Below are 27598 nucleotides of genomic sequence, written 5' to 3' on the forward strand. Positions count from 1 at the left end.
GAATTGAACCTATTTAATTAAATGAATAATTTTTCTATCAATACCTTTTCTCCTAACCCCCTAGGCTGCCTAGCTCTGGGCAGGATGCAACCTAGCCATCTGCTTGGCTGGTGCCAAACCACGGCGGTGCTCAGACACAACGCTTGGGTGATCTCCTCGCTGCTTTGCATCTACTCAACTGTTTACTTGAGCTCTTGTTCAGTTAGACAAGTCTCAGCACTTCAATCAGATGGGCACACAAGGCTGATTTTGCTCTACAAAGAACAAAAAATTTGACTTAGGCAAGTGTGATAGAATGGGGGCTTTCAAAGCAATGAGATCTGGAGTTCAGGCCTGCTCTTAAGTCTGCCAGAATAACTGACTAATCTGAGCACACGATTAACAGTCAGCAAGCTCCATTTCACCTCTGGCTTTCAGACTTGTCCCTTGGAGACTGTGGGTAAGATGCTGTGGGACAGAGCCTCAACAGATTTCTGAGCCAATATAGAGGACCTCCCCTTTTACATTCAACAGCAGATTAAAAAAAAAAGAACACTGAATCCAGACAGACAGGAAAAGAATAGGGTTATTTTCCCAAGAAGTTCTTCTTTAGAGTAACTGGAGAATAGCTAAGGCCTCAGCTTCCTCTTCTTCTCTGGGCCAAAGTGAGCACCCCACTGGTGTCCCCCACCTGCCTAGGTTATTGCTTCTCCTCCAAACTCCATATATTTTCTTCCTTATGACCGAGTTTTTCTTGAGCTGCAATGCCTCTGAGGAAGTGCTGCTTTCGTGAGGCAGAAGCATCTCCTGCTCCAGGCTGCCTAGCCTTCAGCCTGGCCTCTTCGCTCTGTAAGATGGGGAGGAGGTTCTTCCGTCCATCAAGCGACCTGGTTAACTATATGGCTTTTAAAGCACAGTAAGGACTTGTCAGGCAGATTTTACGAGACCGAATCAGGAAGTTTCCATAAGCAGCTATACCATCACTGTTTCCCTGGTCTATTTAGTCATTCACAAAGCTCCTAGATTCAAAACGCAGCCTCAGACAGTACTGAGAAGTGCAAGAAAAGAAGTTTCCAGACTTAACATTCACAACCAGCTTTGGAAAGTCTTAAAGAAACAAAAGATTCCCCTTCACCCTCCTCCCTCCAGTCAAGCTGCAGTTATTAGCATCGTCTGATAGTTAAAAGGGAAGCAGGAATAAAGTTGAATTTTCACAAAGCTTGGAGCAAGACACACACGCAGTCCATGCTCACATCTCCTTCCAGGATGAAGCAGGCATCATGCTGGAGGAAAAACTTACTTTGGAAGGTATCTAAAAAACCAAATACGAAGGCAGAAGAAAAACAAAGGAGACTGAGGGCCCTGACCCAAAAGCATACAAAAGTCAATGCAACATGTTTGAATAGTTTTAGAGCAGGGTGTGTGTTCAGATAGTTATAAAACATTATTAGTAAGAGAAAAAAAACAGACTAATTCATGAAGCGTGACTTACAGTGATGCATAAATCTTGTTCCTTCTGACAAGGAAAGCGCGGTACAGACATGTACTCAAGCTGCTCAAGTATGTAGCAGCTGAAACATCTTCTGTTAAAAATACTTCCAAGAAAATCTTATGTCGAGATCTGCACTCAGAGGTTAGCTGCGTGGCCTGTCCGTTGAGGAAACGTGATTGCCGAAGAGCACGCACGTACCACAGGACTGACAGAAGGTGGCACRTCCCACGTTGAGCTCATTAAGCACGGGCCACGCACCAGCATTCCCACCGGTCTGCCTTGGCACAATCCGACTGCGCCGCACGGTGCCAGCAACGGAATCCGATTGCCAAATAATCCTCCAGAACTGCAATATCCTGAGGATACGAACGCCGCGCGGGCCTGCCACGGTGTCGTCAGCTGATGATGACAAGCCATGCCTGYCACTCACCACCCTTCGTACCCTCCGATCTGATCAGACCACCTCAGTTATTTATACGGGTTTGGATGAAGATATATTAATCAGGTAAATACGTCCACTGTTATCAGGTCCATGTACGTTGGGTTCAACCACGCTCATACCTCAGCAAATAACACGGGCAGCTTATCTCCGTGTACGAGAACCACCAAACTGCAACTGTGGGGCTTGTTTCCATCAAGAAACAACAGGAAAACAGCAGGGACAGAGCTAAGCGTGTAGCAGTGAACAGCTTCYGATCGCTTCTAACACAGCGACGTCCACATGGACGGTCAGGACCTGATCACAAGGTAAGGAAGAACAATATGATGATCCTCCTCGAAACATCAATTACATCGACAAGCAGTATGCACAAAGAGATAGATGGGACCAGAAGAAAGGCACTGCTCTTCAGCCCTTCTTTGCTCCCCAAGGAGAAGTTTAATGACCATGCCAAATCCAGTTCAATGCCTGGTACCCTACTTTATCCCCTAAAGTTGCTAAACCTCTGCAGGCAAGTTGCGCCAATCTCCACCAYGAGCATATCAGCAGCAACTCATGGCGATAAATGCTTAGGTGGATGTACAGAGACTAGTAGGGATCCAAAAATCAAAGTTTCACTCAAGGTGCACCAGTTGGACATTTCTGTGCTACATCGTCCTGCTCATTATGGCACAATTTTGCTGCCCAGATGTCACAATTTGCATTTAAAAATGCAGAACACCAGCTAACAAGCTAAGAGGTATCTTAATCCTATTCAGGACGTGCTTTGAGAGTTGCAGCACTAGATGGGACTTTAAATGATGACAACTGCGGGCAGGTCTGGTTTGTTAGGGTTCATATTATAAAACATACATGGAAATGCTCAAGATCTGCTCCACATGGGGTTGACAAAAGAGGCCTACAGTTACAAGATTGTTCCCTCTCTTCTTAAAATAATTAAAGTAATAGTAAGCCAGGTGTTAGCTGGCTAGACAGAACCAAATCTCTCCGCCTGGGTAATCCATCTGAAAGCCAAGGGTATCAAGGCAAATTAAAGCTGCCTTTAATGCAGATAAATCTCCGTACACGAATCCTTATTCTCCATTGCGTCCCACCGCCAGCTAGTGCAGCTACTACCAGAACGTCAGGGGCAAAATGGCATGAATGTTACTCCCATAACAACATAAAAAACACATATTTTGGAGCATGACTTCCTGAGACATGAGCATTTGGTGTTATATACAGCTTCATGCTTCAACAGTTGTATTAAAGCRGTACACGGATCTAAGCTTGATTTAATCATATGTATCCACACACATAAATGAGGACAATTTGTGCATAAATTAGASAGTATCATTATGTTAATTGGGATGGTATGACTGCACCAAGTGTTTGCAATCTGCTGCGATCCTCTGGGACAGCACTGTGAGGGAGCTGCTACAGTGGAAAACGATGACTTTGAGCTGGCAAGCCACCGCCGCCCAGGCAGGTAAGTGCCACCAGCGAACCATCACCCCTGTCCCCAGAGCAAACCCTAAACAGCAGAGGAGAAGGGGTGAGAAGACCTTCCAGAATTACTGCTGTACCATCCTGACTTTGTCAGAAATTCATTTCCCTCCTCGTTCTCTCCTTTAAACCCTGCTTTCTAAGCTTCTCACCCTAATCCTCCATGCCCAGGAACAAGCTGATTTGGAGACTGTGGCAGGGGTGGGCTGCTAGAAAAATCAACTACTGCAGTGCAAACACACTTGCAAAAAGAAAAGAAAAAAAAGCACAAGACTCAAATCCCCAGCAATTTGCTTTATCAATTCCTAACATGAGGAAATGAAATCATCCTTATTAAAAAAAAAAAAAAAAAAAAGGAAAAAAAGTCAGTAGAGCTACTCAACTTTCCTCCTTCCAATTCCTACTTGAATTACAACAATGATGGGGATGCTGATCAAGATGTCGTGTTGCTGAGTATCCCTGACAGTCCTTGCCCTGAAAGAAGAAAACCCTTAAATCTTATTAGCTGAACGAACAAGGATATCGGAGGAATGAATAAAATGTCAAGTGGCAGCTTCTCCTCCTTGAGCTTCATTCACAGCAGTGCCCATAAAACTTTATCTATATGCTGCTAGATGTATCTTCCTGCTAACCTTGTCTTTGCTCAGTTATGCCCTTCTTCATCATCCCTTATGGAAATATGGCTCTGTAGATACTCCAAGGAGCAGGCTCCTGAGCACGGGAGAGCCTCGAACAGCTGCCAGGCCACTGTTAAGTGTGCCGGTTGGGATGACGGCTTCCTTAGCACTTGCAGGGACCCCAACAGTGAGCTGCAACGGGCTGAGCATGGACCCGCCTGCGAGTGCTATCTCAGTCCTTCTCCGAACCCTCACCGGTATTCAATTTGGCTACCAACACCAGGCACAAATTCAGCTGCCAAATRAGATCATCACGACGAAAAAATCCTACCTGTAGGACTTCAACGTTCTTACTTCAAGGAGAATTCAAGCTCAATCTACTCTCCAGGATCTAGCCAGGGTAATTTTCTACAATAGAGGCTCTGGCATTTAGCCTAGGTAAAAAAACATGCTGCACAAGAGTATCAAGAACTGACTCAGACCTAAAAGTGTTTAAAAAATGCGGAGTGCACATAGTAATAGTTCCTGCCCCACAGGTGACACCAAATGCAATACRCTCAATACACAATGTGCAATACACATGGTAAAAGTGACAAATTTTTAGAGACTAACAGTGCTTAAATGCCAGAAGAGCTAAGGAATAGAAGCCCAAGTGAAAGGTTTGCAATGCTCTCTACCTAAACATTGGTTTACTTCTTAGAATCACAGAATCAGTAAGGTTGGAAGGGACCTCTGGTGATCATCTAGTCCAACTTCCCTGCTCAGCAGGGTCACCTACAGCATGGTAGACAGGGCTGCATCCAGGCGGGCCTTGAAGATCTCCAGGGAAGGAGACTCCACAACCTCTCTGGGCAACCTGGTCCAGTGCTCCGTCACTCTCACAGGGAAGAAATTCCCCCTCACGGTCAGGCGGAACTGCCTGTGCTTCAATTTCTGCCCATTGCCTCTTGTCCTGTCACACGGGACAACTGAAAAGAGTTTGTCCCCGTCTCCTTGACACCCTCCCTTCAGGTACTTGTACACATTGATCAGATCCCCCCTCAGTCTTCTCTTCCCCAGGCTGAAGAGGCCCAGCTCTCACATCCATTCCTCATGGGGCAGGTGCTCCAGCCCTCTGATCATCTTTGTAGCCCTACGCTGGACTCTCTCCAGTAGCTCCATGTCTCTCTTGTACTGGGGAGCCCAGAACTGGACACAGGACTCGAGATGGAGGCCTCACCAGGGCTGAGTAGAGGGGCAGGATCACTTCCCTTCACCTGCTGCCAACACTCTTCCTAATGCACCCCAGGAGACCATTGGCCTTCCTGGCCACAAGGGCACATTGCTGGCTCATGGTCAACCTGTCATCCACCAGCACTCCCAGGTCCTTCTCYGCAGAGCTGCTCTCCASMAGGTCAGCCCCCAGCCTGTACTTGTGCATGGGGTTATTCCTCCCTACGTGCAGGACTCTGCACTTGCCCTTGTTGAACCTTAGGAGGTTCCCCTCCGCTCAGCTCTCCAGCATGTCCAGGTCTCTCTGAATGGCAGCAGAGCCCTCAGGTGTGTCAGCCACTCCTCCCAGCTTGGGATCATCAGCAGACTTGCTGAGGAGGCACTCTGTCCTCTCATCTACTGATGAAGTTGAACAGGATGGGACCCAGTACTGAGCCCTGGGGAACGCCACTAGCCACAGGCCTCCAACCAGACTCTGCGCCACTGATGATGACCCTCTGAGCTCTGCCCTTCAGCCAGTTCTCAATCCACCTCATTCTTTGCAGTTTTGACGTTATAAATATCAAAAGATCCTATTTATAGCGGCACTGAGAAGCTCTGCATCTCCAGTGCAGATGCAGGCCATACCCCAGAGACCTTGCAGGCTGGAAATATTGAGTCCTACAAAGGTGCCGATAGGATGGATGATCAAAGCTGCAAATGCTGTTTACAGCAAACCAAACCACCTCAAGGCATAAGAAGCAGAAAAAAAAAGAAATATTGCAATTAAGCAAAAATTAGGGCTGTCTTGAAGAGTGAAAATACTAGAAGAGCGGTGGTCTCAGCACCCTAAAATTGGGGACAGTAAAAAGGGGGACAGGAGTTTGTTGGCCTGGTAGCAGAATCAAAGGAATTAACAGGGTTTTAGCCAAACCCCCACAAGACAGCGAGGCAGAGCGACGAGTCCTAGCGACGAGAAACCAGCCCGTGTCCTGCTGCTGCTCTGCAGCTCCCTGACTTAATGCACACCCTTAGGCACAAGCTACTGGGTGTCGGGGGGTTTCTTCTTCTTCTTTAAACAGAAACCTCTAAGCAGTTTAGCAGGGAAAGTCAACTCATCTCTCCATCTTTAAAAAGTAATACTGACATTGGAAACGCTCTAATATTGGCCTCTTAGTCCCCAGCAGTTCCCAAGCCCTCCTGGAGTACAGAATACCTCGGCACTGCAGCACCTTCAGGCACCCTGAGAGCCGGTTTTTTCCACCCTTTGGTGACAATCGGTTTAAATCTGTCACCAATACATTAGTTTTGGATTCTGATAATTCAAAATATAAAAAAGCATTGCCAAAAGATACTCCAGAAGAAATCAAGTGGAAAAAAGGGACATACAAACTCAGCTGAGTATACCATCACTCAGAACAGGCTTTGCTGCTAAGGAGAACTGAGTAGAGCRAGATTAAAAAAAAAAACAAGTCAAATACAGCTATTCTTTCCTCACTGCCTTGTTTTCCAGCAGAGTATAGAGCTAATTTGTTTTTGTTTACATTGTAACAGCTTCTTCCACCAGTTTTCAAGCGAGCACAAAACGGCGATGTGGCCTGGGATGCAGCACAAGGCGCCGAGCCGACCTGCTCCGGCGGTTCCCGCTCCAGCCTGGCAAACGCAGTTCCCCAGGGGAAAACGGGGCAACGTCCAATTGCTACCTCCTCTCCCGGTTTAAAATAAATAAATAAAATAAAAATCCGGCGCTCTACCTATTCGTCGTCCCCGCAGGAGCACCACAGCGCAGCCGACAGCTGCAAACGCCAAGACTTCTCGCGGTTCTGCTTCTGGACGTTTCTCCTTCCACCTGAGCAAAAAGCAGTGCAAAGCTCAGCGAGGCACGGAGAGCAAAGRGAGCATCTCGCTGCTTCCTCCACCACTGCGCACAGCGGCCGGCTGTGGAAGGTAAATCCTCCCGGCGTTTCTAACCAAAGCCGCTAACACGCAGTCACCTAAACCGCGCTGCCGGCGTTTCCGTGTATCTCCATGAACGTTTTTAACCTCCTCTCCGCTCATCCTTTCTCTCAGGRAATATTCACGGCTTCTCTGCACTGAAGTGCCCAAAGATTTTTTCTCCCCAGCTGCTTATAAAATGCCAACCCCTCCTCAGAAAAAAAAAAAAGGGATTTTTTTCCCCCATATCCACCTTGACTGTGGACAGATTCCACCCTGAGTTAAAACAATGCGGACACCAACCCTGACTAACCATATTAACCCAGCTTAGGGCGCCCATTCAGGCTCCAGTGAAAGGGTTTTGTTTGAACGGTTTAGCTCACCAGGACACACCTGATAAGAGCCTGCAGCAAAGGCACACCCAGAGATAAAACAGCAGGGTTGGAGCCTTCCAAACTCAGTCCTGTACTCCGAATGAGGGCGAAACAAACACAGAAAAAAAGAAAGAACCCATTCTGTTCGCAGCAAGAGCATTTCCCTTGCCAAATATTTCTACCTTCCTCTCCTTGGCTTGCCATTTGCGCACGTAGGAATCTCGCCCTTGCGTTTTCTTTGCCCCGTTTCGTTGTCTTCCGGACGTGCCCCCAAGGATCGAGCAGGACTGAGGCCGGGCGCCAGCGGGATGCCCGGGAGCGGACGTACCGATCCTCTCCAAGAAGTGGAYTTGCAAAAATTCACTCTTTTCTCAGGAGTATTGGAAAGAGCAGGAAGACACCCAGGAAAGCTTTTAAGGAAAAGAAGCATCTTTACAAGACCGATGTGACACAGTTGAGAGAGAGGAAAAGAGAAACCCCCACAGCTCTGCAAAGATGGTCAYGGACCACGGCTGTCCCAAGCCACGTCCCAGGAAGCCAGTAGATGCTTCCTGGGAAATAATGCAAGTGCCTGCGAGAGGCACCTGATGAGCTGATAAGCAAACAGTGGTATATCTMCCACCATGGGCATTAGCAGGTGTGCCAACAAGCTCTGACCCCACCAGGATTCATTTTAGGATGGCACAGCAGCACTGGTAAGGGCGATGCCATTGACATYTAATGCTCCTCTTCCTTCTTAAGACTCCCTTAATGAATATGAACACGTATTAAAATAAAAAATTCACGTGACTCGCTCTTTCTTCCTCCACTTTCCAGGTTTGACAGAAACAGTTTTGAAGYGGCAGTGAGACACTAGCGATTTTCAGCAGGGCAGTTTCAGGCGAGAGCGGCCATCGGAGCTACCTCGGCAGGCACTTGGCGCCTGGGGCTTCATGCTGGCTCCATTTCCAGGACAGCACGCTCACCTACTGGTTGCTTCTTGAACAGGAGTCCGACTCGGTAAAAGGCGGCTTGCGGCTGCATCCTGTCGTTCTTGCTTTCGGAGGTGAGCGAACGCACCGAACCAATTCATCCCTCTAGGCCCCAGATCTCCCAGAGGTTTGGGAGAAACATCCCACACCCCAAAGGGGCTGCTCACATCCCAGTTGGCTCCTCTCAAAGGCCACCCCAACGACCGCCAAACGAGCAGGGGTCTGAGCCACGACGACACGACCGGGCGTTCGTCGGGCAGATTCACGCGAGAGCGGCGGCTCGGGCTCTCTCGAAGCCTCCGGTTCCCTGCGCCGTCTCCTCCGCGCGCAGCCCGCGAATCCGCGGCAGGGAAGTCRAGCAGCCTCTCAGGAAGCAGCACCGAGAAACAGGCTCCGGCCAGATTTCTAAAAATGGTTATAGCTCCGGCCAGCAGTAGGATGTTCTTCATTCCTTCGCCCAGATGGATTTTTGAGCTGAAGATATAAACACAACATTGCTGCAGGCTGGATATCGTGCTTGTTTYTTCTTTCCTCCCTCTGGAGGAAAGTGCATGGACAGTGCATGGACATTGCTCAAAAAGCGTCGCCCCTTTAGGGCCATCGCTAATGCTTTTAGTCCGTAAGGACCCTTGTGGCTGGGCGCTGCTGGCACGCACGCTGCACCGCTCCAGCGTGCTAACGGAAGGGTTTTGCCTCYGGGCTCGAGTATCAGGCTCCCGCTGTAGATTTAGTGTCAACAGAACCGAAGCTGGCGAGTAAACCCACTCGCTTTTTTACAGAGCGAGGAAACATCCACATTTGTTTTCGCTTGCAGTTATTATAAACAGCTCGGAACACGTTGAGCCACGATCTGCTTTTGCGGGTGGCTGCCACGCTGGCTCACCTGCAGAGCAGTCGCGCGGCGATGAAGCCTCCCAGCAGCACTCCTCAAAGGGCAAGGAATCAGTCTTTTTAACAGTCATACTGCAAAATATGGGCTTTTATTTCCTGTGGCTTGCTCAGGGCCATTGCGCCAAAGCACAACAGTAGCTCTCCYACAACTTTTTCACTCGATGGACTCGGCCCTCTCTGGTGCTGCCGTGGTGGAGAAGGCTTCGGGGAGCACGGCCRGAGCAGTTTTAACCACCCTGAGCCCAGCAGCTTGGTTGCAAGTCACACACTGCATGCAACCGCCTCTCCCTTTCTCTGTCTCTATAGACAACGACACTYGTGAGAGGTGTTTGCATATTATTTTAAATTTATCTTTTACATTAGCAAGTATTTTTATTATTATCTTCATGATTAAGCCCCACGCAGACACTTTATTATAAAGCACTCTTGCTAATGCACTGCCTGCCAATTTCTTTCTATAAAGAGGACGGAGCTAACATATGCTGTAACTTTTTAGCCAACCACAGCTTTTCCGACGTGGTTTTAAGGGGCTGACACGAGAACTGGCCACGGTTTTCACAAATCACATCAGGGACACTGTGCAACGAGAGGATGCACACTTCCACAACGTTATGCCCAGCCGAGCCACGCACGGTTTGCAGTAGCTCTCTGCAGCAGCAGAGCTCGGGAGGCAAGGCTGCGGGGCTTGCTTGCGAGCATCTAACCTGCTTCCAAGAAGTTTGTGTCCGGTGCGGGCCCTCTTTGCCTCTCCGAAGCGCTCTGCTGAGAGTTGAACATGAATTCCCATGCACGCTTCATAAACCGTGAAGTACCTGCGTGCTGGACTGCCCGAGGTCACAGCAGACGGGTGGAGAGGTCTGAGGTCCACCAGCTCCTGCCCTGGACACGCACTCAGGTGCAGAGCAGGTGGGAGGCRCGAGGGGATTAAAGAGCTCTTTGGCAAAGAAGAGGTTTCTCTGAAACAGGGCTAAACGCTCCTTCCGCCCCCGGGATCATGCTCTCTGCTGCGTTTATTATGCAGCGGTGACAGGGAGGAACCGAAACCGGCTCCTGCAGGTCATATGATGGTCCATCACTCAATGCGTCAAGCCTGCCTGAGGAGGTCTTACAGGCTTTGCRGTAGGACACATCTAGGGAAAAATAAAAATAAAAAAGATAATAAAAAGACCCAGCAGCTTGCCTCCGATCACGTGTCAAGTCACAGTCTCACGCTGCTCAAGTCTCCATCAAATTCAGCAGTACCTGCTACACCAGCTCCTCAAACTCAAAGCTCCGCTGCCGACCTGCGGCATTACCAAAATCGAGTTGTTTCACCTTGCTCTTTGTCCTGTTTTTCCACAGCAACCTAAATCTCGTCTCGCCAAGCGGTAGAAGTTTTGCTGCAGAAACTCTCTCACCGGTGGTGCAAGAGCAGCCGACCGGGCAGCGCGCRCGGCGCCCGACTCCGCGCGCCCTGCGGCCGACAGCGAAGCTCCCGGCGTTCTCCGCGTGCAGGCTGGGACGCCGCGGCAACTCGCGCTTTTCCTCCCCTCCCCACAACCCCATACCAAAAATAAGAAAAAAAGTGTAAAAATCTGTATGCAAAGCCTGCATCTCCTCTGCCGGCCACCTGCTGCGACCGTCCCCAGGTGAAAAAAGAAAATCACGAATCTCAAACTCCCTTTTAATAGACAAATGAGGTAAAAGATTTCAGTGACTTTTTCCCGGAGCTGATTCGGAAAAATCTGCGTGCGCACGCTTTATTCTAACTGAACTTGGTTAGGAAACTCAACGCTTAAGTGCTGGCAAAATCGGAGAGCAAAAGAACAGGAGGAGGCTGCCGGACGGGCCGGCGCGGGCCAGGTTATTCCCGGTTATCCCGAATATCCCATCACGACCTGCCAGAGCGGCGGGAAGGCGATGCACAAACGCGCCCGAAGCTCGCTGCGCCCCGCGAAGCCGTATCGTTGGAAGAGAAGAGCCAACGTTGGTGGGACACGCCGTGCCCCTTCCSTCCCGCGCGCTCCGAAGGACGCAAACCCCAGCGAAAAGCCTGGCGGAGCACGTTCAGATCGCAGAGGAAGCCGAGCTCGCCTGACCGCGCAGCGGGGCCGGGAGTCTCCCGAACGTGGCTTGGGTTCCCCCGCCTTCACCCCCAGCTCCTCTGCCCCCCTTTCAGGCACCCCACAAACACTCATCGCGTTTTCTACCCACGTTTTTAAAAAGCACACTGMGATGAAAGTTCTCCGGAGCTGCTAACCCACGTTTTTGGTAGCGGTAACTTCATCGGAGAGAGCTTGGTTTTTGYTTTGTTTTAATTGAATTGAATTCTRGTTTAGTYGTTTCTAAATAAAGAARGGTGAAGSAGAAACGAAGACAAAAAGCTTTGCCCCTCTTTTAACTGACAGCTCTAATGGAAGTGGAAAGGAGGAGAAAGCTTCGGGGCAGCTGCCCAGGATCTCCAAGGACGCAGGCTCTTCCCCGCCGCAGGGCGGGAGGACACGAGACAACGGGCCTAAGACGGAAAAAAAATAAACAAAACGGGTCGCTCTGCCTATCGCTACGGCRACACACGAACGTCCGGGCGACGGCGTTACCCCCTTTTGGGCGTGCAGCGCCGGCGCGAGCGCTCGCGGCTCCCCGTAGGCAAACGCGCGAGCGGCGAGCCCAGATCCATCGCTTCGCCCCTTGCGGGCGACTCCAGGTCGGCTCCCCCYGCCGCAAAATCCATTTACTGCCCTTCGCAAGGGAGCCCCCGGGCATTTTTCTGGTATCTTTTCTAGCATTTTATCTCCTCAATTTCAATTCGCGGCAAAAAAAATCGTGTTTGGTGAAAGCTGTTCAAAAGCCTTTTTCAAATACGTACCTAAACTCCACCACTGCCTCCACCCACACAAGTTTCTCCAACTGCCAAAAAGAAGCTATAACAACATATATTTTTAAATTCTTTCTAAGCCTCGTTGCTCGGTGCTCCTGTTTCCAGGACCTTTGGAGCCTGTGCAAATTTTTTCCCGTAACGACACCAGGCTATTGCACAAGTCTCAGCCGAGCAAAGCTTGCCTGGTTTTCTTTTTCCTCCGTCGTATTTTATGAGCAAGGGGTTGCTCGCCGCTTTTAGCCGTAGCTCGCTTATTAACTACGCTAACTCCTGGAAACCTCACGCTGGAGACGACCCGCGCGTTTCGTTCCTGAAGTGCTCCGAGGCTAAACGGATCACAGGAGGCTTCAGAGCAGGAGAACATCTAAGGTGTTGGAGGTGTAAAGAGCTTCAAAATCACCAGCTAGAACCAATATAACTCCATGCAAGCGCTGCTTTAAAGAAAAAAAAAAATCTTAGGAGAGCGTCTGCCTTTTATTCCCAGTTTTAAATAGTTGAAATTGCAGCAACACTGACTTGTAAGTACTGCTGCCTCCGAAGGAAGGTCAGCACGGGATGGAGAGGGGAAGAGGGCGTTTCAGCTCCCGCAGGCAGTTCTCAGAGCAGAGTCGGCTCAAAAGGAGCGTGCCGAGCTAGGTCGGCTACGGGATCGGCCAGAAAAGGGAATTTCATCCCTTTAAGCTCCCACCTACCACTTATTTCACCCTAGGCAATTCCTTCGGYATCGCTGGCTTGTTCCTGCTTCACAGCAGCGCGGCGGCGGCAGACGGCCGAGTCCATCAGCACGGCCCCGGCCACGGACCTCGCACGGAAGGAAACAGTCGGAGGAATTTTATGTCCTAGGGATTCGGGCGAGGGGATTTTGAGAGGACGAGACAAACGCCACAGCGGCCGTGCCGGCAGCGAGGCCGCCTTCGCCGCGGGCACCGACGGCCGCCTGAATTCACGCGCCTTTCGGCRCCTTCCACGCTGCAGAACGCGGCCCAGACAAACCAGTTTGCCGAACCATCGCCGAACTGGAACGCGCCGCGAGGACGCGCTCGCAGGGCGCCCCAGCACGGGCCCGACGGCTCGCCGCAAAGCCGCCTCGGCGCTAACGGAGCCTTCGCCGGCACGGAGGAGGAGGAGGAGGAGGAGGGTTGGCGGAGCGGTGCGGAGGGACGATGCAGGGGAGCCGAGCTGAGACAGCGAGCTGCTGCCCGGCCTCACTTTGCTTCCTCCTCCCACTCTTATTTAAAAAACAAACAAAAAAAAAGAGCAGGCCTGGTTTTGTGCTCCGAAGCAGCTCGCCCCGGGGGCGCGGGGATGAGGAGGATGCACGAGGAAGGCCGGCTTCCTCCGGCGGCAGCCAAACCTGCTCCGTCCAACCGCAGCAGTAATGTCAAATCCACGCGCGCGCCGCGTATCGGYGCCGCAGTGTTTTCCCCATCAGCGGACTCCCTGGAGGACTGCGGCTTCCTTCTGGGCGCTCGGGCTAGGGAGACGACACGGAGTTAAAGCACTGAATTTTTGATGATTCCTCAGGAAGTCTTAATGGTTCCGTATTTGCAATCCACGCGGTATTTCATCTTCCCCAAACAACTCTACGCGACACGATAAACACAGACAACGCAAGAAAACCTGCTGCTCTTTGGGGGCACTGTGGGATATTTTTCCTAATCAAAACGTTATGAACCTGATTCAACACTCGTCAAGAGAACGTCATTTTCTCCGCTAACTCCTTTCCCACTGGCAGGGAGGTTAATGTTGCCATATGTTATTCTCACACAGACGGAAAGTAACTATAGGAAAGCTATCGGAGGGGACTTGATTTTTAAATTTGAATACAATATTCATGGACAATCTCCTTTTTTCCACTCCTTCCAGGTTCAGTCGCTACGTGCTGCGTGTCTGCTACCACACAGCAGAYGAGACGCCTTCTCTACCACAGTCTGAAACTGAGACATCAAATCTTCCCCAAATCACCATCTACGACCTTCRGCAGATGATAACCATGATCTTCAGAACAACAGATTTCTACAAGAACAARCTTTTTCTGCATAAACAAGTTGCAGCATCTTTGGACACTGAACGACCTTCCTCAAGAACAAAATCAAAGCCATCAGCCTGACTTTTCTACGACACCATAGCAAGGTGGTGCTGGTATTCGAGTCCAAGAGGCACGCTCACGAGAGGGCACCACGCATGGCACTTGCATGCTCCAGGCTGCTGCAGAAACCACCCAGGTTAATACCCAGCTCACCGCTTTCCAAGCGATCGACAGATTACAACCCAGAAGAAAGAGCATTTGCTAATTTTGTTGGAAGTATTTTATCGTCAACACCCAAATTGGATTTATAGCCCMATTTTCTCCCCAGTTCGGAAGTGAAAATCTAATCTACAGGATTCAGTTCAGGAAACTCATGAAGAAACTATTACACATGCACGCAAATACCAATGTAGCTATTTTAAGTCATATTAAATGCTAAACACGCAGTTTTTTCGCTGACTTGAGCTGCGTGCGTCTGGTGAGCATCATCGTTAGACCGAACCAGCCACCACCGTTCCTTAAGGATCCGCGCGGGCCGCCACGGGATCGAAAAGGGGCGAGCCGGCAGCCGCAGCGCTCGCTCGGCGACGACGACCTCGGCGACGCTCCACCCGCTTTTGGAGGTCCCCGGACGCGGGCGTCTGCGTCTCCGCTCTCGCGGCTCTTGCGTTGGTCTCGCGCCGCTGCCCGTCGGCCGGGCAGAGCTCAGCCGCGCTCTCTCCGCAAGCCTCCCGAAGATTTCACTACGACCAACACCAAGGCAAAGAGAAAGGATGACTTAAAAGTCCAAATAAAGTTTTTTTTTTTAAAAAAAAGCATGTAATTGCAAATGACAAACATATCTGTGGTTTACAGAGGAGGCAATAAATTCAAGCTCCAGTCACAAGTCGGACCAAAAAAAGATACTTAAGTCATTCAGYCCAACGCCCCGTGACGGCTTCGTCCCCACGAGACGTTCCTCAGTTTTGTGAATGACTTCAAGCCAACCGAAGAGAGTTCTCTCTTTTGGGATTAAACCAGCCCCTCGCCGCTTCCTCAGCTCGGCTTTCCGCAGTATTTGGTCCGGTGGCAGGAAAAGCAAACGGTCTTTAGCAAACAAGCTCTGGGCTTGCGAGCTAGAAAAGAATAAGCCCGATCCTCAGCAAAGCAGCGGTGTTGCTCTCTCTCGCAACTGCCCGCACCACCCCCCAAGGAAATCTTTGCTTTTTATATAAACAAGCTGACCCAAGCTGAACTTGGCACAGTTTTAACTTCARATTGATTCAGAAAGACTCATTTCAACCCCTTAACGGAGTTCAGGACCCCAACCAGCTAACTTCCCCTCCAGTGAACGTTACAGCCCAAAAGTCTCACTAGATCCACCAGGAGGAYCGTGGACCCAGTGCTGGAGATATCATTAATTCTCTCAACCTTCAACAACTCTCACCAGCCATAACAGAGTTACAGAATTTTTAATAAGCTAATTGATATATATATATTTTTCTTTTTTTTTTTCAATTTTCATTGTGCTGGACCCCTCCAGGCACCAACACTCAGAAAGCACRTTCTTCCCGTTTCCCTAACTTTAGAGGGCAAAACTATTTTAGGAATAGTCACAAAAGAAAAGAAAAAAAAAGGAAGTTGAGGGTTTTTTTGTTGTTTGCTTTTTTGTGTGTGTGTTTCAAGTTTGACATTTTGCATGAAGGCTGCAGCCAGACACATCTCGACTCAAAGACACTGGGGGGAGCAAAAAGGCCCCCAAAAGCCCAATAACTGCACATCTATGGACTTCACGCTAKTTCCACCACGTTTTCCCCCCAAAATCCCAAATAATTTAAAGTTCAGTGGAGAGCTTTTGGGTGAATGGAAGTTACTGTGGCAGAGGTGGGTTGTGCACCACGAATGGTCCCTAKGCCCCTGCCACAGCTGAAGTCCAGCTGGGCCCACGTCCGTGCGGACAGACATCCTTCAAAGAGCAAGTCCATCAAATATAATCCGCAGCGCTATGTTAACGTACCAAAAAAAATAAAATAAAATAAAAAGGCTTCCGCCATGCAATGCAAAAGGCAGTAGGTTGGTTCCTGCCTGGAGATGAGTATTTTAATGACTTGAAGAAGAAAACATGCTCGGCTATGGAAAACACGAGTTTTAACGAGGCTTTCCAACGTGGTACGAGCAGAGGAAAGTCGCACGGGTCAAGCAGAAGAGCGTTTCAGCGGGCGGCCCCGTAGCTTCGGCAGCCGAGGCCAGGCCTGGCCACCTCGCGCAGCGCTGGGACGGAGAAGGCGCCCGCCAACACGCCTCGCCGGCTCCCGTCACCCACCAGGCTCTCCAGACTCCCCACGCTCCCGCTCAACACCGTGTCGACGCTCCGCTCTTGCGTCTTGCAGCCCGCAGCTCCGCGGGAATTTCACCTCCTCTGCGGAAGCAGATTAGAAACCCTCCTAGAGGATATAAAAGSTGGATGCTTTACTGTTGGACGCCGAGCAATCAAAGCAGAATCTGCCTGTTTTGTTTTCAGATATGCTTTTCACAAGGGCACCTAAACGAAAACCACCCTCCTCTTCAGAGGCCCTGCRCTCGAGCCTCTCCCCAGACAGAAATCCAGATTATTTCAGGTGCAAAAGTAATTCAGCCATTACATCACTGATTCTAATTCGGAGATCTGCTGCTCCGAAGCTGCCCAGCCTCCGGGGGCTGGTGTTGAATAATTCAAGGCTGCAGAAAGTGCCGCAGCCTCCCGGACGGGCAGCTCGGGCTCCCCTCCCGGCGGGAGCCATCCTGGCGAGCCGAACGCTCCCAAGCCTTTCCCGGCCCTCCCTTCTCCCGCTAGAGAGGCGATCCCAGCCGCCTCGACCGCAGATCGGCTCCAAGATCGGCTCCAACGAGAAACGGAAACGAGCCCTCCCTTCCAGTAAGCTCCTGATGATGTAAGGAGTGACGAACTTGCYGATTTTTGAAGTCGTGCCTTTAGAAAGCAGAGTCTCTTTTGCCTCAGGGAGGTTTGCTGCAGATAATGTTTGCAGATAAGAACTAACGGCAGCTTTTAGCTCTAAAATACCGCGGTTACTTGATGCCTCCAACATAAAGCACGTGTAGCAGTCCCGCTGAGTCCAGCTCCCGCGCAGATTCACCCASCATAGGAGCAGAAACGCCTTCGCAAAGGTAAAGTCTGCTGTCCAGTATTAGGACAAGTAAAAGGAGACTCCTGGCTTCTGTTTGGTTTTTGAGATGCTTATGGCCAGACCAGTCAAGATAAACAGGATACACATAAGTAGCAAGTCACTTCAGCCACAGCCTTAGCGTTTCCCAGCTCCGGTCCTGGTCGACCGCTGCCAAACCGAGATGCTGATGCCGTCAGCTGCTGGCTTCTCGCCTTTTCATCCCGGAGGTACGCCGCTGGCTTCAGCCTCTTCTCAGTTACATCTTCACTTTCTTTGCAGGAAGAACAATCAGTTCCACACCAGTCACTCCCTCCCCACTTAAGGCTTTTTATAAATTATATAGCGGATTCCATTTTCTGGGCCATTTCCATAGAAGGCATCAAGTTGGGCTTTTGCATCTCCTCTCCTAGACCGGGATCCCTTCTGGGAGACCTGCCCCAGCAAGCCTGCTAGCTCTGATGGAGGTTGCTCGCTCAGAACCCCACACCACTAAATCTGAGACCAAAACCAGCCTTCCAGGAAGGTTTCAAAGGTGAAGCCAAATACTGACTATCCTCTCCACGCTTTACGATAAATACCGCCCTCACCTGTATGCCGAGCTACATCCGTTCTGCCACTTACAACGCTAAAGCACTAAAGTTGCACTGAATTTTCATTTCACAGTTTGCCACGGGAGGCGGGAGATGCTCCAGGGTCTCCAGGCTTGGGGCACGGGYGGAGTTTACACGCTTCTCAGAGTCGTGAATTGCTGCCTGTGAATCTGCTAATGTCTGCAAGAGGGGAAGTGCAGGCCACCAAGTGAACGGAGGCAAATTTAGATATACATACAGTGGGGTCACCACCAGGGTTATACCTGCATCCAGCAAGTATTAGCTCAAAACCCCTCTTTGTCCCTATGGAAAACACGCTCCCCAAAGGAACACTAGCAATATAGAGAGCTTTTCAGCCCCGATCACCAGATGGGTGCAAGACCAGCCAAGACTAGGGATACCAATTTGGACGTAAAGATTAGTTTAAGCAAAAAGAGGTCAGGGAGAGCGAATGGCTCCTAGATACTCCAACAACACCTTGCAGTAGGATTCTTCCATGCACAGGTAGCATTACRGCTTTAGAAGCATGGCACAGATTAATCAGAGTAATTACAGTGAAGCGTTGAGCTGGAATTAAGAGATTAGTGTTCGGGTCCCAGCTCTAGACGATCTCGCCCTTGGGGAAGTCATATCAATTCCTGCATCTCGCCTCTCCTTTCCGCAAAATCACTCTGAATTACTGCTTGCAGAACCTGAGTGAAGATGCCAGAGGGAAAGACCATGCCAAGCTAGACTTAGGTGGTTTTTTTAAAAAAACATTTTCCTGCTTAACATCCACTATGAGACACTGTTTTGTTTTATTCATAACTCTTTGAAGGAAGATTTGCAATCTTAAGGGAGAAAAAAGAATCTCGTGTTATCTTTCGTGCTCCTAGTGAAGTACAACTCTGAATACTSATGTGAATATAATGGAAAATGTGCACGGCAGCTTCACACAATAAAGCATCTGATGATACTTCATCACAAGAGATGACGTGGTTTGCAGACCCAGAGATTTTAAGTTGGGAAAAATTCTGGAGTTAGTGGAGCACGGCTTGTTCACACTAGGACATGAGGACACAACAAGAAACACTGTCCCATACAGGTTCTTCCACCTCTGCGTGTTTTGATCTCTTACAGCAAGATTCCTGAAGACTTGTTCTTCTTATTTCTCAAGTTCACATAATAGAAAGCAAGCTATTTAGAAGCATCACTGCTAGCTTCTAATTCACTTACTCCATATGGCCTCACTAGTAAGCCGCTGTGAGAGTCTAACAGTGCTTACATTTGTAAGATTTTTTTTGTCACATTCCTATTCCTTTCTAAAGCAATGAGACACTCGAGATTTTCTGGAATGTGACTTTATSTGACTGCTTTTGTGAACAGTGTTTAGGGCATGTACAAAGTTAGGCTACAAATCTCAGCATTGTCCCAAAAGAAAAAGAAAATACAGGTCAAATTTTCGTGAGTATGAAWGGGAAAAATACGTGGGGAGAAGAACAACAAGAAGATTGAATCGTATTTCAAAAATGTTTTGTTCCTTTTTTTTAATCTAAAGCCAAAACTTTTACATCAAATCCAAATTTGTGCCGTAGTTTACAGAGCAAGGTGAGCCTTCTTCCACCATAAAAGGTTGCATTCAACACACAGCCAAGGGAAATAAAGCAGAACTTGCAACGGAAGRAAGGTAACTGCATTTTGGTGGTGATACCTGTGTCATCCATAACCCCAAAGCTGTCATCAGCTGAAATCAGCAGGAGACAGTCACAACAGCTACCAAACTCTGCCCCCAAAAAATCGGCACTGATTYGCAGCAGGAGGGCTGCAAGGAGAAGCCTCACTGGAAGGACAGAGAGAAAAATCCCACAGGATTTCAACACAGCACTTTTCGCCAATCTCCGGTTGCCCTGGAAGCATAATTACCTTCACTTGTCTTTTGATTTTTATCTTCGTTTTCTCAGGTTCTGAGCTATTTGGGAAAGGACTGTGTGTGTACCCGGGTGCGGGTACGCACAGCAGTGCATGCAGGTACTTGTTCCGAGTTACCAGCTTTGCAACCCAGCTGTTTGCTTTTCTCAGGGCCTTCTCAGAAAGGAAAACCTGAGAGGAAGTCTAACCTTTGGGAAATTTTCTCATCTTTCACAATCTTTATGAAAAAAAGCTTCTTCTCCCACTGCATCTTTCTGATAAGGACGAGCTCGAACAAAGGGACCAGACGATCTACGTACGAACAGGCACCGAGAGCTCAAATTGCCCCATGACTCAACATGGTGCCTGCGAACCACCCAAGAGCACGGAGGAGATTTTCTTCCCTTTTCCAAACAAGTTTTAAAGTTTGCTAAAAAACTGAAAGACGGGATTYAGAGAAATGATAAGAGACCCATACGGAAAAGATACATGAAGAAAGTCTCACCGAGGCTCAAGACTAGCTGCCACTCCAAGCTATAACCAAGGGTCTGTCTATAGTCAATTAATTTTTCCGAAGCACCACCACCGCTGCTTTTGCGGTGGAAACCAGCTCTCCAAATGCTGCTGCTGTCTGCACAATCGCATGTCCCACGACACAACCCACCTCCTGCGATTCACGGCGTTTGAGGTCCCCCTGCTCCCTTCCCTGCCCTGTGGGCCTCTCAATCTCAACATGATGGTGAACTGAGAACATGGACAAAAAATATTCAAGGACAAATACAAGTGATGGGTGTTCCTTCCCCTGCAACARCGCTTGCAGATTTCTGCTTAAGGAAAAGAAAATAAATCAGTGCTAAGTCTAGTTAGAGGTTAYACTTCCATTGCCTTCTATCCCCTCCTGCCCAAAATGAGACACTTGTTGGAAATTTTCTTCAAACTAGGGCTTCGGAGTAGCCCAAGAGGCGCGAAGAGGCAGGTGACCYGTGCTACTATTCTCTTTTACAGGCCTAGCTGTAAAGTAAGCAGCAAGACTATATGTAAATGCAAATGTGAAAGACGAATGCCAGCTTTAAGACAAATTCTGACTCTGTAGGATAGGTTAAGCACCAGTCTGATTCAGCAAAACAGATCGGATTTAGCCAAAAGGTTGGAAAATTCCACCTGAAACAGTAAGAGGGGCTTTACAGCTCAAACAAACAAAATTCAGAAAACGCCTTCCCTATTCAGTGGAAAATTAACAGCTTAGAGGGAAGTTGCTGAGCCAGCCGGGTCAGGGGTTCACCTATCTAGCGAAGAGGAAAGGCCAAGAACAAGGCATTTAAGCACGCAGCCTTGCCAAAACCTCAGTGGTTTATCATCTAGAGTTCAGATTAAGACAGCTTTGCACTACGGACAGAAGGAGTTTCCAAGGAACTTCTTCCACTGGCCCGAGTCCTACAAGCGAGTCGCTGCCTCGCCGCTGGGAGCGGAGTCGCTGCGCGCAGCCCCGGCTCCTCAGCAGATTTCGAAAGCTCAGTTTCCGACGAAACTGCCTACGCGCCACATCCTTTACTGCTAGCACAGCACTGAAATACCACAGTGTTTTTGAATAATGCAGTATACTTCTCTAAACCCAATTTTCTCCATAAGCCTGATGGCCCAAGGCTTGGGGAGGATGAGCCCGGAGGAAGGAACAGCCCAGCAGCTCTGGCTGCGGAGACAGGACCGGACACAGCAACGCTCTCAATGATGCTCGTCTTCATGGCAAGTTTTGTACATCATCTGGGACCTCTCTCTTATATCCTCGTTATAAAGTTGCTGGACTCACGGAAACAACCACATTGGAAAAACCCGGACCAACCCAACCGTGAGTTGGCGAAATCTTCCTAGACAGTAGGCTAAGCCAGGACAGACAGCAAAGTCCTGAGCCTCACTCCAGCTGTGGCACAGCAAGAGAGGCATACCTAGAAGATCAGGTAGTAATGAGCAAGATTAATCACCTCTCATTAAGAAGGCGAGCTTACATTCCCATTCACGCACTCCAAGAGAGGTGGCAGTGTTTGCTAGWGGGGTCTGTTTCTAATCCCTACCCTCTCTCTTCCAGGAATGCAGTGTTTTTGGTTCAGTCAGATTTAATTTGTTTGCAAGCAGGAAGCACAGCTCATTTCCAGCCCAGAGAGATCAATTTAAATTTTCCTTGGTTTCTGGGAGGAAGGCGCCGATCTGTGTTTTCAAGAATCTGAAACTTGCCCTGCTCCTGCCAACCTAATTTTGAAAGAAGGATTACATTTAGTGTTGCATTCTTCACACAACAGTTTTTAATCCCAAACTCCTTCCTCTCTATACAGTCCCACGCGTCCTGGTGAAATGCACCTCTCTGGTGGAGGTAATTCAGCAATATGTTGCGATGGGTCACAGCAGCTTAGGACACGAGGGTAGGCACATCATTCCTGATGGCCACTAACCCAGCAAAAGAGCTTTGCTACTTTAGGAACTGATCAGACCACCAAAATCTCTACTCATAGGTGGGGAGGAAGATGTCCAGGATGCCAAGGTTTCCAGTTACACATACAGAGCCTTTTAGGACACAACCTAGTTTTGAAATCTACTTACTTGTATTTGGCAAATGTAACCCCCCTGGTCAGCCAGCCTTATGTCCTATGCTTACTCTGAGCATTTATTACTCAAGAGCATTTATTAGCGACGTTAACAGGCACCGCTGGTGTCCCCGTGCCCAGCACCGTATCCTGCCTGACAGTCCAGATCTACAGCACCAGCCCACTGACCAGACCTGCATTTCTTGCCATTTTATCTAGAGAGCTGGACTATTCGACACTCAACCCTATCTCGACCCAGTCAACATCAGCTCCACGTCCACGTAACAGGAGATGAGCAATTTCTATTTACTATGGACAGGAAAATCAGATCGCACTTTCCACAGCAAAGCGCCAGCGCAGAGACCGTTTCGGTCCGTGTGAACCCTGCYGACGCAAGCTGCTTTAGGATTCCAGCCGGCTTTCGCATCTTCCGCCTTCTCTCCTGAGCTGCTAAGCAGCCCTCACCCGCGCTAACGAATAATTGTGAGCAAACTGCTTAACGACAAGCCTGCTCATCAGTATACRAGCTTCATCCAGACCTCACGCGTCTGGGGAGCTACTGCCTGACTGCAGGTAGCATCTCAGGCAAAAATTCCTCCGTGTCTCTCACTCCAGTCTCATCAAATTTAATCCTCTTCTGGGATCAGCTATAGAGAAGACATGTRCCAAGGAAAAAGCCAGTTTCCGGGATTACTGGCCACTTTGCAGGACTATTCAGCTACTGATCGCAATGGAAGTTCTTCCATCAAAGTCAAAAAGGGAGACAAACACTGTAACAAAAGCATATGTAGCAAAAGCCCCATACCACATTCCATTCCGTAAAATACATAAATATACACATACACATACGAACCAGCACGCCTGGGACACAATCTTGAGTATTGCAAATTTGAAAGGGGAAACATTTAGTCATGGAAAACTTGCAAAAAAGTTACAAGTCACTTTGGTTTGGAGCAGCGGTATCATCCCAGGTTTGCAAAAAGGGAACTTTTACATGAAACCATCAACTGGTCAAATTTATGAAGCCTGCAGTGTAAACAGGAACCTAGGTGCAATTTTTAAGGAACTATCAAACCACATATACATACTTCATCTGCAGACAGGGTGAATCTGCATACCTGAAAGCCACAGCAACAAAAAAAATGCTTTAAACAAACCCTGCCTATAAAAATCACGAGGTTTCACACACAGGTCTCATTTTGCTATGCTAACAATACAGTCCTAGTATCAAACCCATTTTGGTTGGAATGTTTTCTATAAAGTAGAAGACAAGAAATCTTTCAGGAAGATTTTTTAAAAAAAGTTTTTCCACAAGTCAGACCATGAGAAGAACTTAAACCAGAACAAATTCCTGCAAACTCCCTGCTGGATGCTGGTTTTTAATTCACTAACACACTAAATAACGTTGCTTCTTACTACAAAAGCTTCCTTCTTACTCCACGATCTTCCATGCTACAAAAGGACAGTAGTTTTTTTCTTTCCCCTTCCTTAATAAACACGCTAGTTATTGCCTTGGCACAGATGAGTATATAACAGAGATCAGTGGATTTTAGCCTAATACTGGTTTGTATTGCCAACAAAAAAAATGTTTAAAAAGTCCTCTTCAATGTTAATACCAAAACATTGCATGTTTCACACCACGTGAATTAAAAATCTGAGATGATAGATTCCTTTCTATTTGAATTTAAGAAAAGAAAGATAAAATACTGGATTCATTAAGTTTGGCATCAAAACAGAGGAATACTCCCCCAAACTCCAGAGGACTACACTCATTAAGATCAAGCTCAGGGAAGGATGGAGGACAGGTTTCACCGTTCAGACGCAAGGCTGAGACACACGAATCAGTGAAGAAGTTGCAAGTTCRGCCTCTCTGAAGGCCGACGCTCCCCTGCACAGGCGGCGGCACCGCTCGTCCCATGCTCAAAACGCCCCATCCACGCTTCCACTGTACCTTAACGGGGACGCTCATTCAATTTTTCACCTCCCCAACACGACGGTCAAGGCTTTTCCAATTACTATCAAACCAGGACGACGGCAACAAGTAGTCCACAATCAATCCTTATTAAGGCTGACGATTAGTCTCGATGCGCCCTGTAAGAGAGAAACACCCAGTTAGTGGCTTGTGCCGAGAGCGCAATTTTTTTGTTTTTTACACAGACCAGTGATTTTAAGCAAATAGCCTTTTGATCGTCCCAACTGCTTGAGCTCTTTTTTTTTTGTAGATGACCAGGATCATCTCATCTAACTGTCATTGTCCCACTCACTGACGTAGTCTCCAAATAAAGCAAGATTACTAAGCAAAGTCTTAACATACATGCATCCTTGGAGGTACGCCAGCCTGCAAAACGCCTGGGAAGTACAGCAGAAAAACCGAAGACCACAGTTCAGATCGCCTGGGGAAGCAGCCTAAGGCTGCCCAACCGTGAATTTAACGAACAAAACAAAACCGTCCTAAATTTTTGCAGAGAAGACTGTGCGGAACATAAAACACTTGACCTAAGGTTGAGAAGACTTCCAGGTCTTGCACTGCARTCCTAGAGCGCTGCCTTAAACACAAACCTACGTCGCCTCGCCTCGCCAAGGCCAGCTTTGCGAGGAGGAGTAACCCCTCCGGCCAGGCCAAGCAGCGTCGACGGAAAGCGGAGACGAACCCTTCCRAGGCGCAAACCCTTCCTGGGGCCTGACGCCGAGGAAGCCGCCTTCAAAGCTCTGCYTGGCTCCAGAAAATTGCTTCCAGGGGGAGTTAGAGATATATCAGTTAGGTCACCTAAGAGAGGTGATGGGCGGCTCTTTTGGAGTCACGGGCATGTTAGAAAGGAGGAAAGAAAAGCTATTTTCTTATGCTGGGGGAAAGACAGAGATGACCTATTCCCTTGGCCACCTTCCATGGACTCTACACATCACGGCGATGCTGGAGCTGGCGCGCCAAGAYGTCAGAGCTTGCAGCGGCAGCTCTCATAGCTGCCTTTAACAGGATGATTAAGTTTTTGGAGGCAGAAGAGAGCTTCCGCAGACGCGGGGAAGCGGCACCCGAGCGCCTCGTTCCTCGGGGCGCGACGACGTTCCCGGGCTCCTCCTGCAGCGTTCTGCACCCCGCAACGCGCGGCCCGGCCGAGCRCCTTGCCGGCCCGGCTCCGCGGTGGGACGGGCTCCCTCCGACCACCTCTCGGCCTGGCAGCGTCCCGAGGGCGGAAGAGGAACGCGGCGGGGCTCCGAGCGGCAGAGCGGGCGGGCGAGCCCACCTTCCCCGCTCCGCGCGCGGCCGAAACGCACGGGCGCGCGCTCTGCCATCAGGAGGACCCGTCTTACCGTTACGCGTGATTTATACGCGAGTAAAACAAAACATTCCCTATTTTTCTACGGAAAATGCCAAATCCTGTGCCCGTTTCCACGCTTCCCAACCTCATCGGCTCCAGAGCGATTGCCAGCGGTACAAAGCAATGCACGGAGACCGGGGCTAATAAATGTTCAGTGGCCCAGGAASATGATAGATAGATGAACAGATAGATAAATAAAGGCGACGTGCCAGAGCAGCGGACGCAGCGCGGGGAGGAAGGAGGAGGAGGAAAACCAACCCTTCAGGCACGTAAACCAGTTCTTCAGGCCTGAAAGGGAAGGTTTTCCCCTCAATTAGGGCCGTGGGCCCACCGCGGGCTGTTCCTTCCCCCGGTCCCCTCTGCGCGCGTGGACCCTCCGACCGCAATTAGGTTGGAAACAGCAGATTTYGACACAGCGAAGCCAAGCAGCTCACGAGAGAAACGCATCAAAAGAGCCACTTTTCCCCGGCCTTTTGTTGTTGCTGTCGTCGTTTTTTTGKTGTTTTTTTTCCCGGGCAATAGTCAAGGTTTAGCATTTGCAGCCTCCGAAGGGAAGAAGAGGCGCCCGCCCCGGCCGGGCGCGAAGCGGGGCGGCAGGGCTGCCGTGGCGAAGCTCGAGGCTCAAGGCCAAAGCAAAGGAGCCCGCGGGCCGGGCCGCCGGCGGGACSTACCTTCCGCTCCCTTCGGAGCGCCTTTTTATTTAGCCCGGCCGGGAGACTAGTACAGAGGACGTTTTAAACCTTACAGAGCTGCCAAAAGACGTCAGACGAGAGCCCGGCCAGATCGACCCGAGCGGACCGCAGCGCCGTTCGGCTGCTTTTTTTAGGTGAAACCAAAAATCATAAAGGGCGAAGACAATTACAGCAATTACACCCAACGCGCTTCCTGCCYTCGCGTTAATCTTTGTTTTGTTTGGGTTTTAGCGGTAGATGGGAGCACAGGCTGCAATTTGTGGGAGACGGATTATTGCTACCGATGTGCAGAGCTCTGCTCTTTCCCCCCGAGCAGATAACACACGCTCTGAAAATGCCATTCAGAAACAGTTTGGTTTAAAAAAAAAAAACGGTCCCACGTTCACAGCTAGTAGCTAAAAATCAGCGTCATTTCTATGAGACTTAGTATCCCTTTAAAGGCACAAAAGGTAAAGGGAGAAATGCATCTGAGCGAGGATTCCTTCCCCTTTCCTTCGCAGTTAATACTTCCAAATCCAGTGCAGCGAGGAGAAGCGTTTCATAGTGCTCTAGGAAACTGCAGTTACAGAAAGAACATTTTATCCTAGAAGGAGAAGGAAAACAAACAGGACAATAAAAATCAAAGCAGCTTGCTCAGAGGAGACATCAGGGAACGTGARAGGAGACAAGTGAAAGAAAATACCCAGCATAAAGATGGATACAAAAAAMCCCCTCAAAATATATTATTCAGCCATTTTCACTGCATCCAGAGATGTGTACGATGCCACAGGATTAAAAAGAAAAAAAAACTAGCTGAATTTATGCATACAGTCACATCCCTTCAGGGGGGCTCAGCCCATCCCCACATCTCTGATGGACCTCAATCTCCTTATCTTCCACCTGTAGGCATAATTTTGGCTCAAAAAGAGTTGAAAAACTCTGCATCTATCTACTCAGTCTTCTTGGATCATCACAGCGATAGAAACYGCAGAGAAACGGCACGCTCTTCGTGGGCGCGATACTTAGCTCCTGACAACAGACACGCGAGCCCATCACCAAAGAGCCGACCAGCGAGCGAGAAAGGCGCAGAGAGACCAGCAGTTACCCGCACGGTGAAGGCAGGCAYCGGTATTCAGCGTTCCCCAAAGCCTACG

General features: G+C 49.2%; 1 protein-coding gene across 2 annotated transcripts in view; it reads right to left on the reverse strand.

The window, feature by feature from the left end:
* The window catches only part of PTPRA (protein tyrosine phosphatase receptor type A), an 85858-nt gene extending 61311 nt beyond the window's left edge, over positions 1-24547 (reverse strand). For both annotated transcript variants that reach the window (XM_085314660.1, XM_085314659.1), the window contains exon 1: positions 24408-24547. In XM_085314660.1, the coding sequence (XP_085170786.1) occupies positions 24408-24425 (18 nt within the window). In that variant the 5' untranslated portion in view covers positions 24426-24547. The remainder of the gene's footprint in view (positions 1-24407) is intronic.
* Between the last annotated feature and the right edge of the window lie 3051 nt (positions 24548-27598).

This window comes from Rhea americana, unplaced genomic scaffold (genome assembly GCF_003343005.1).
Source record: "Rhea americana isolate MKP2758 unplaced genomic scaffold, rheAme1 scaffold_41, whole genome shotgun sequence".
Classification (NCBI taxonomy): Eukaryota; Metazoa; Chordata; class Aves; order Rheiformes; family Rheidae; genus Rhea; species Rhea americana.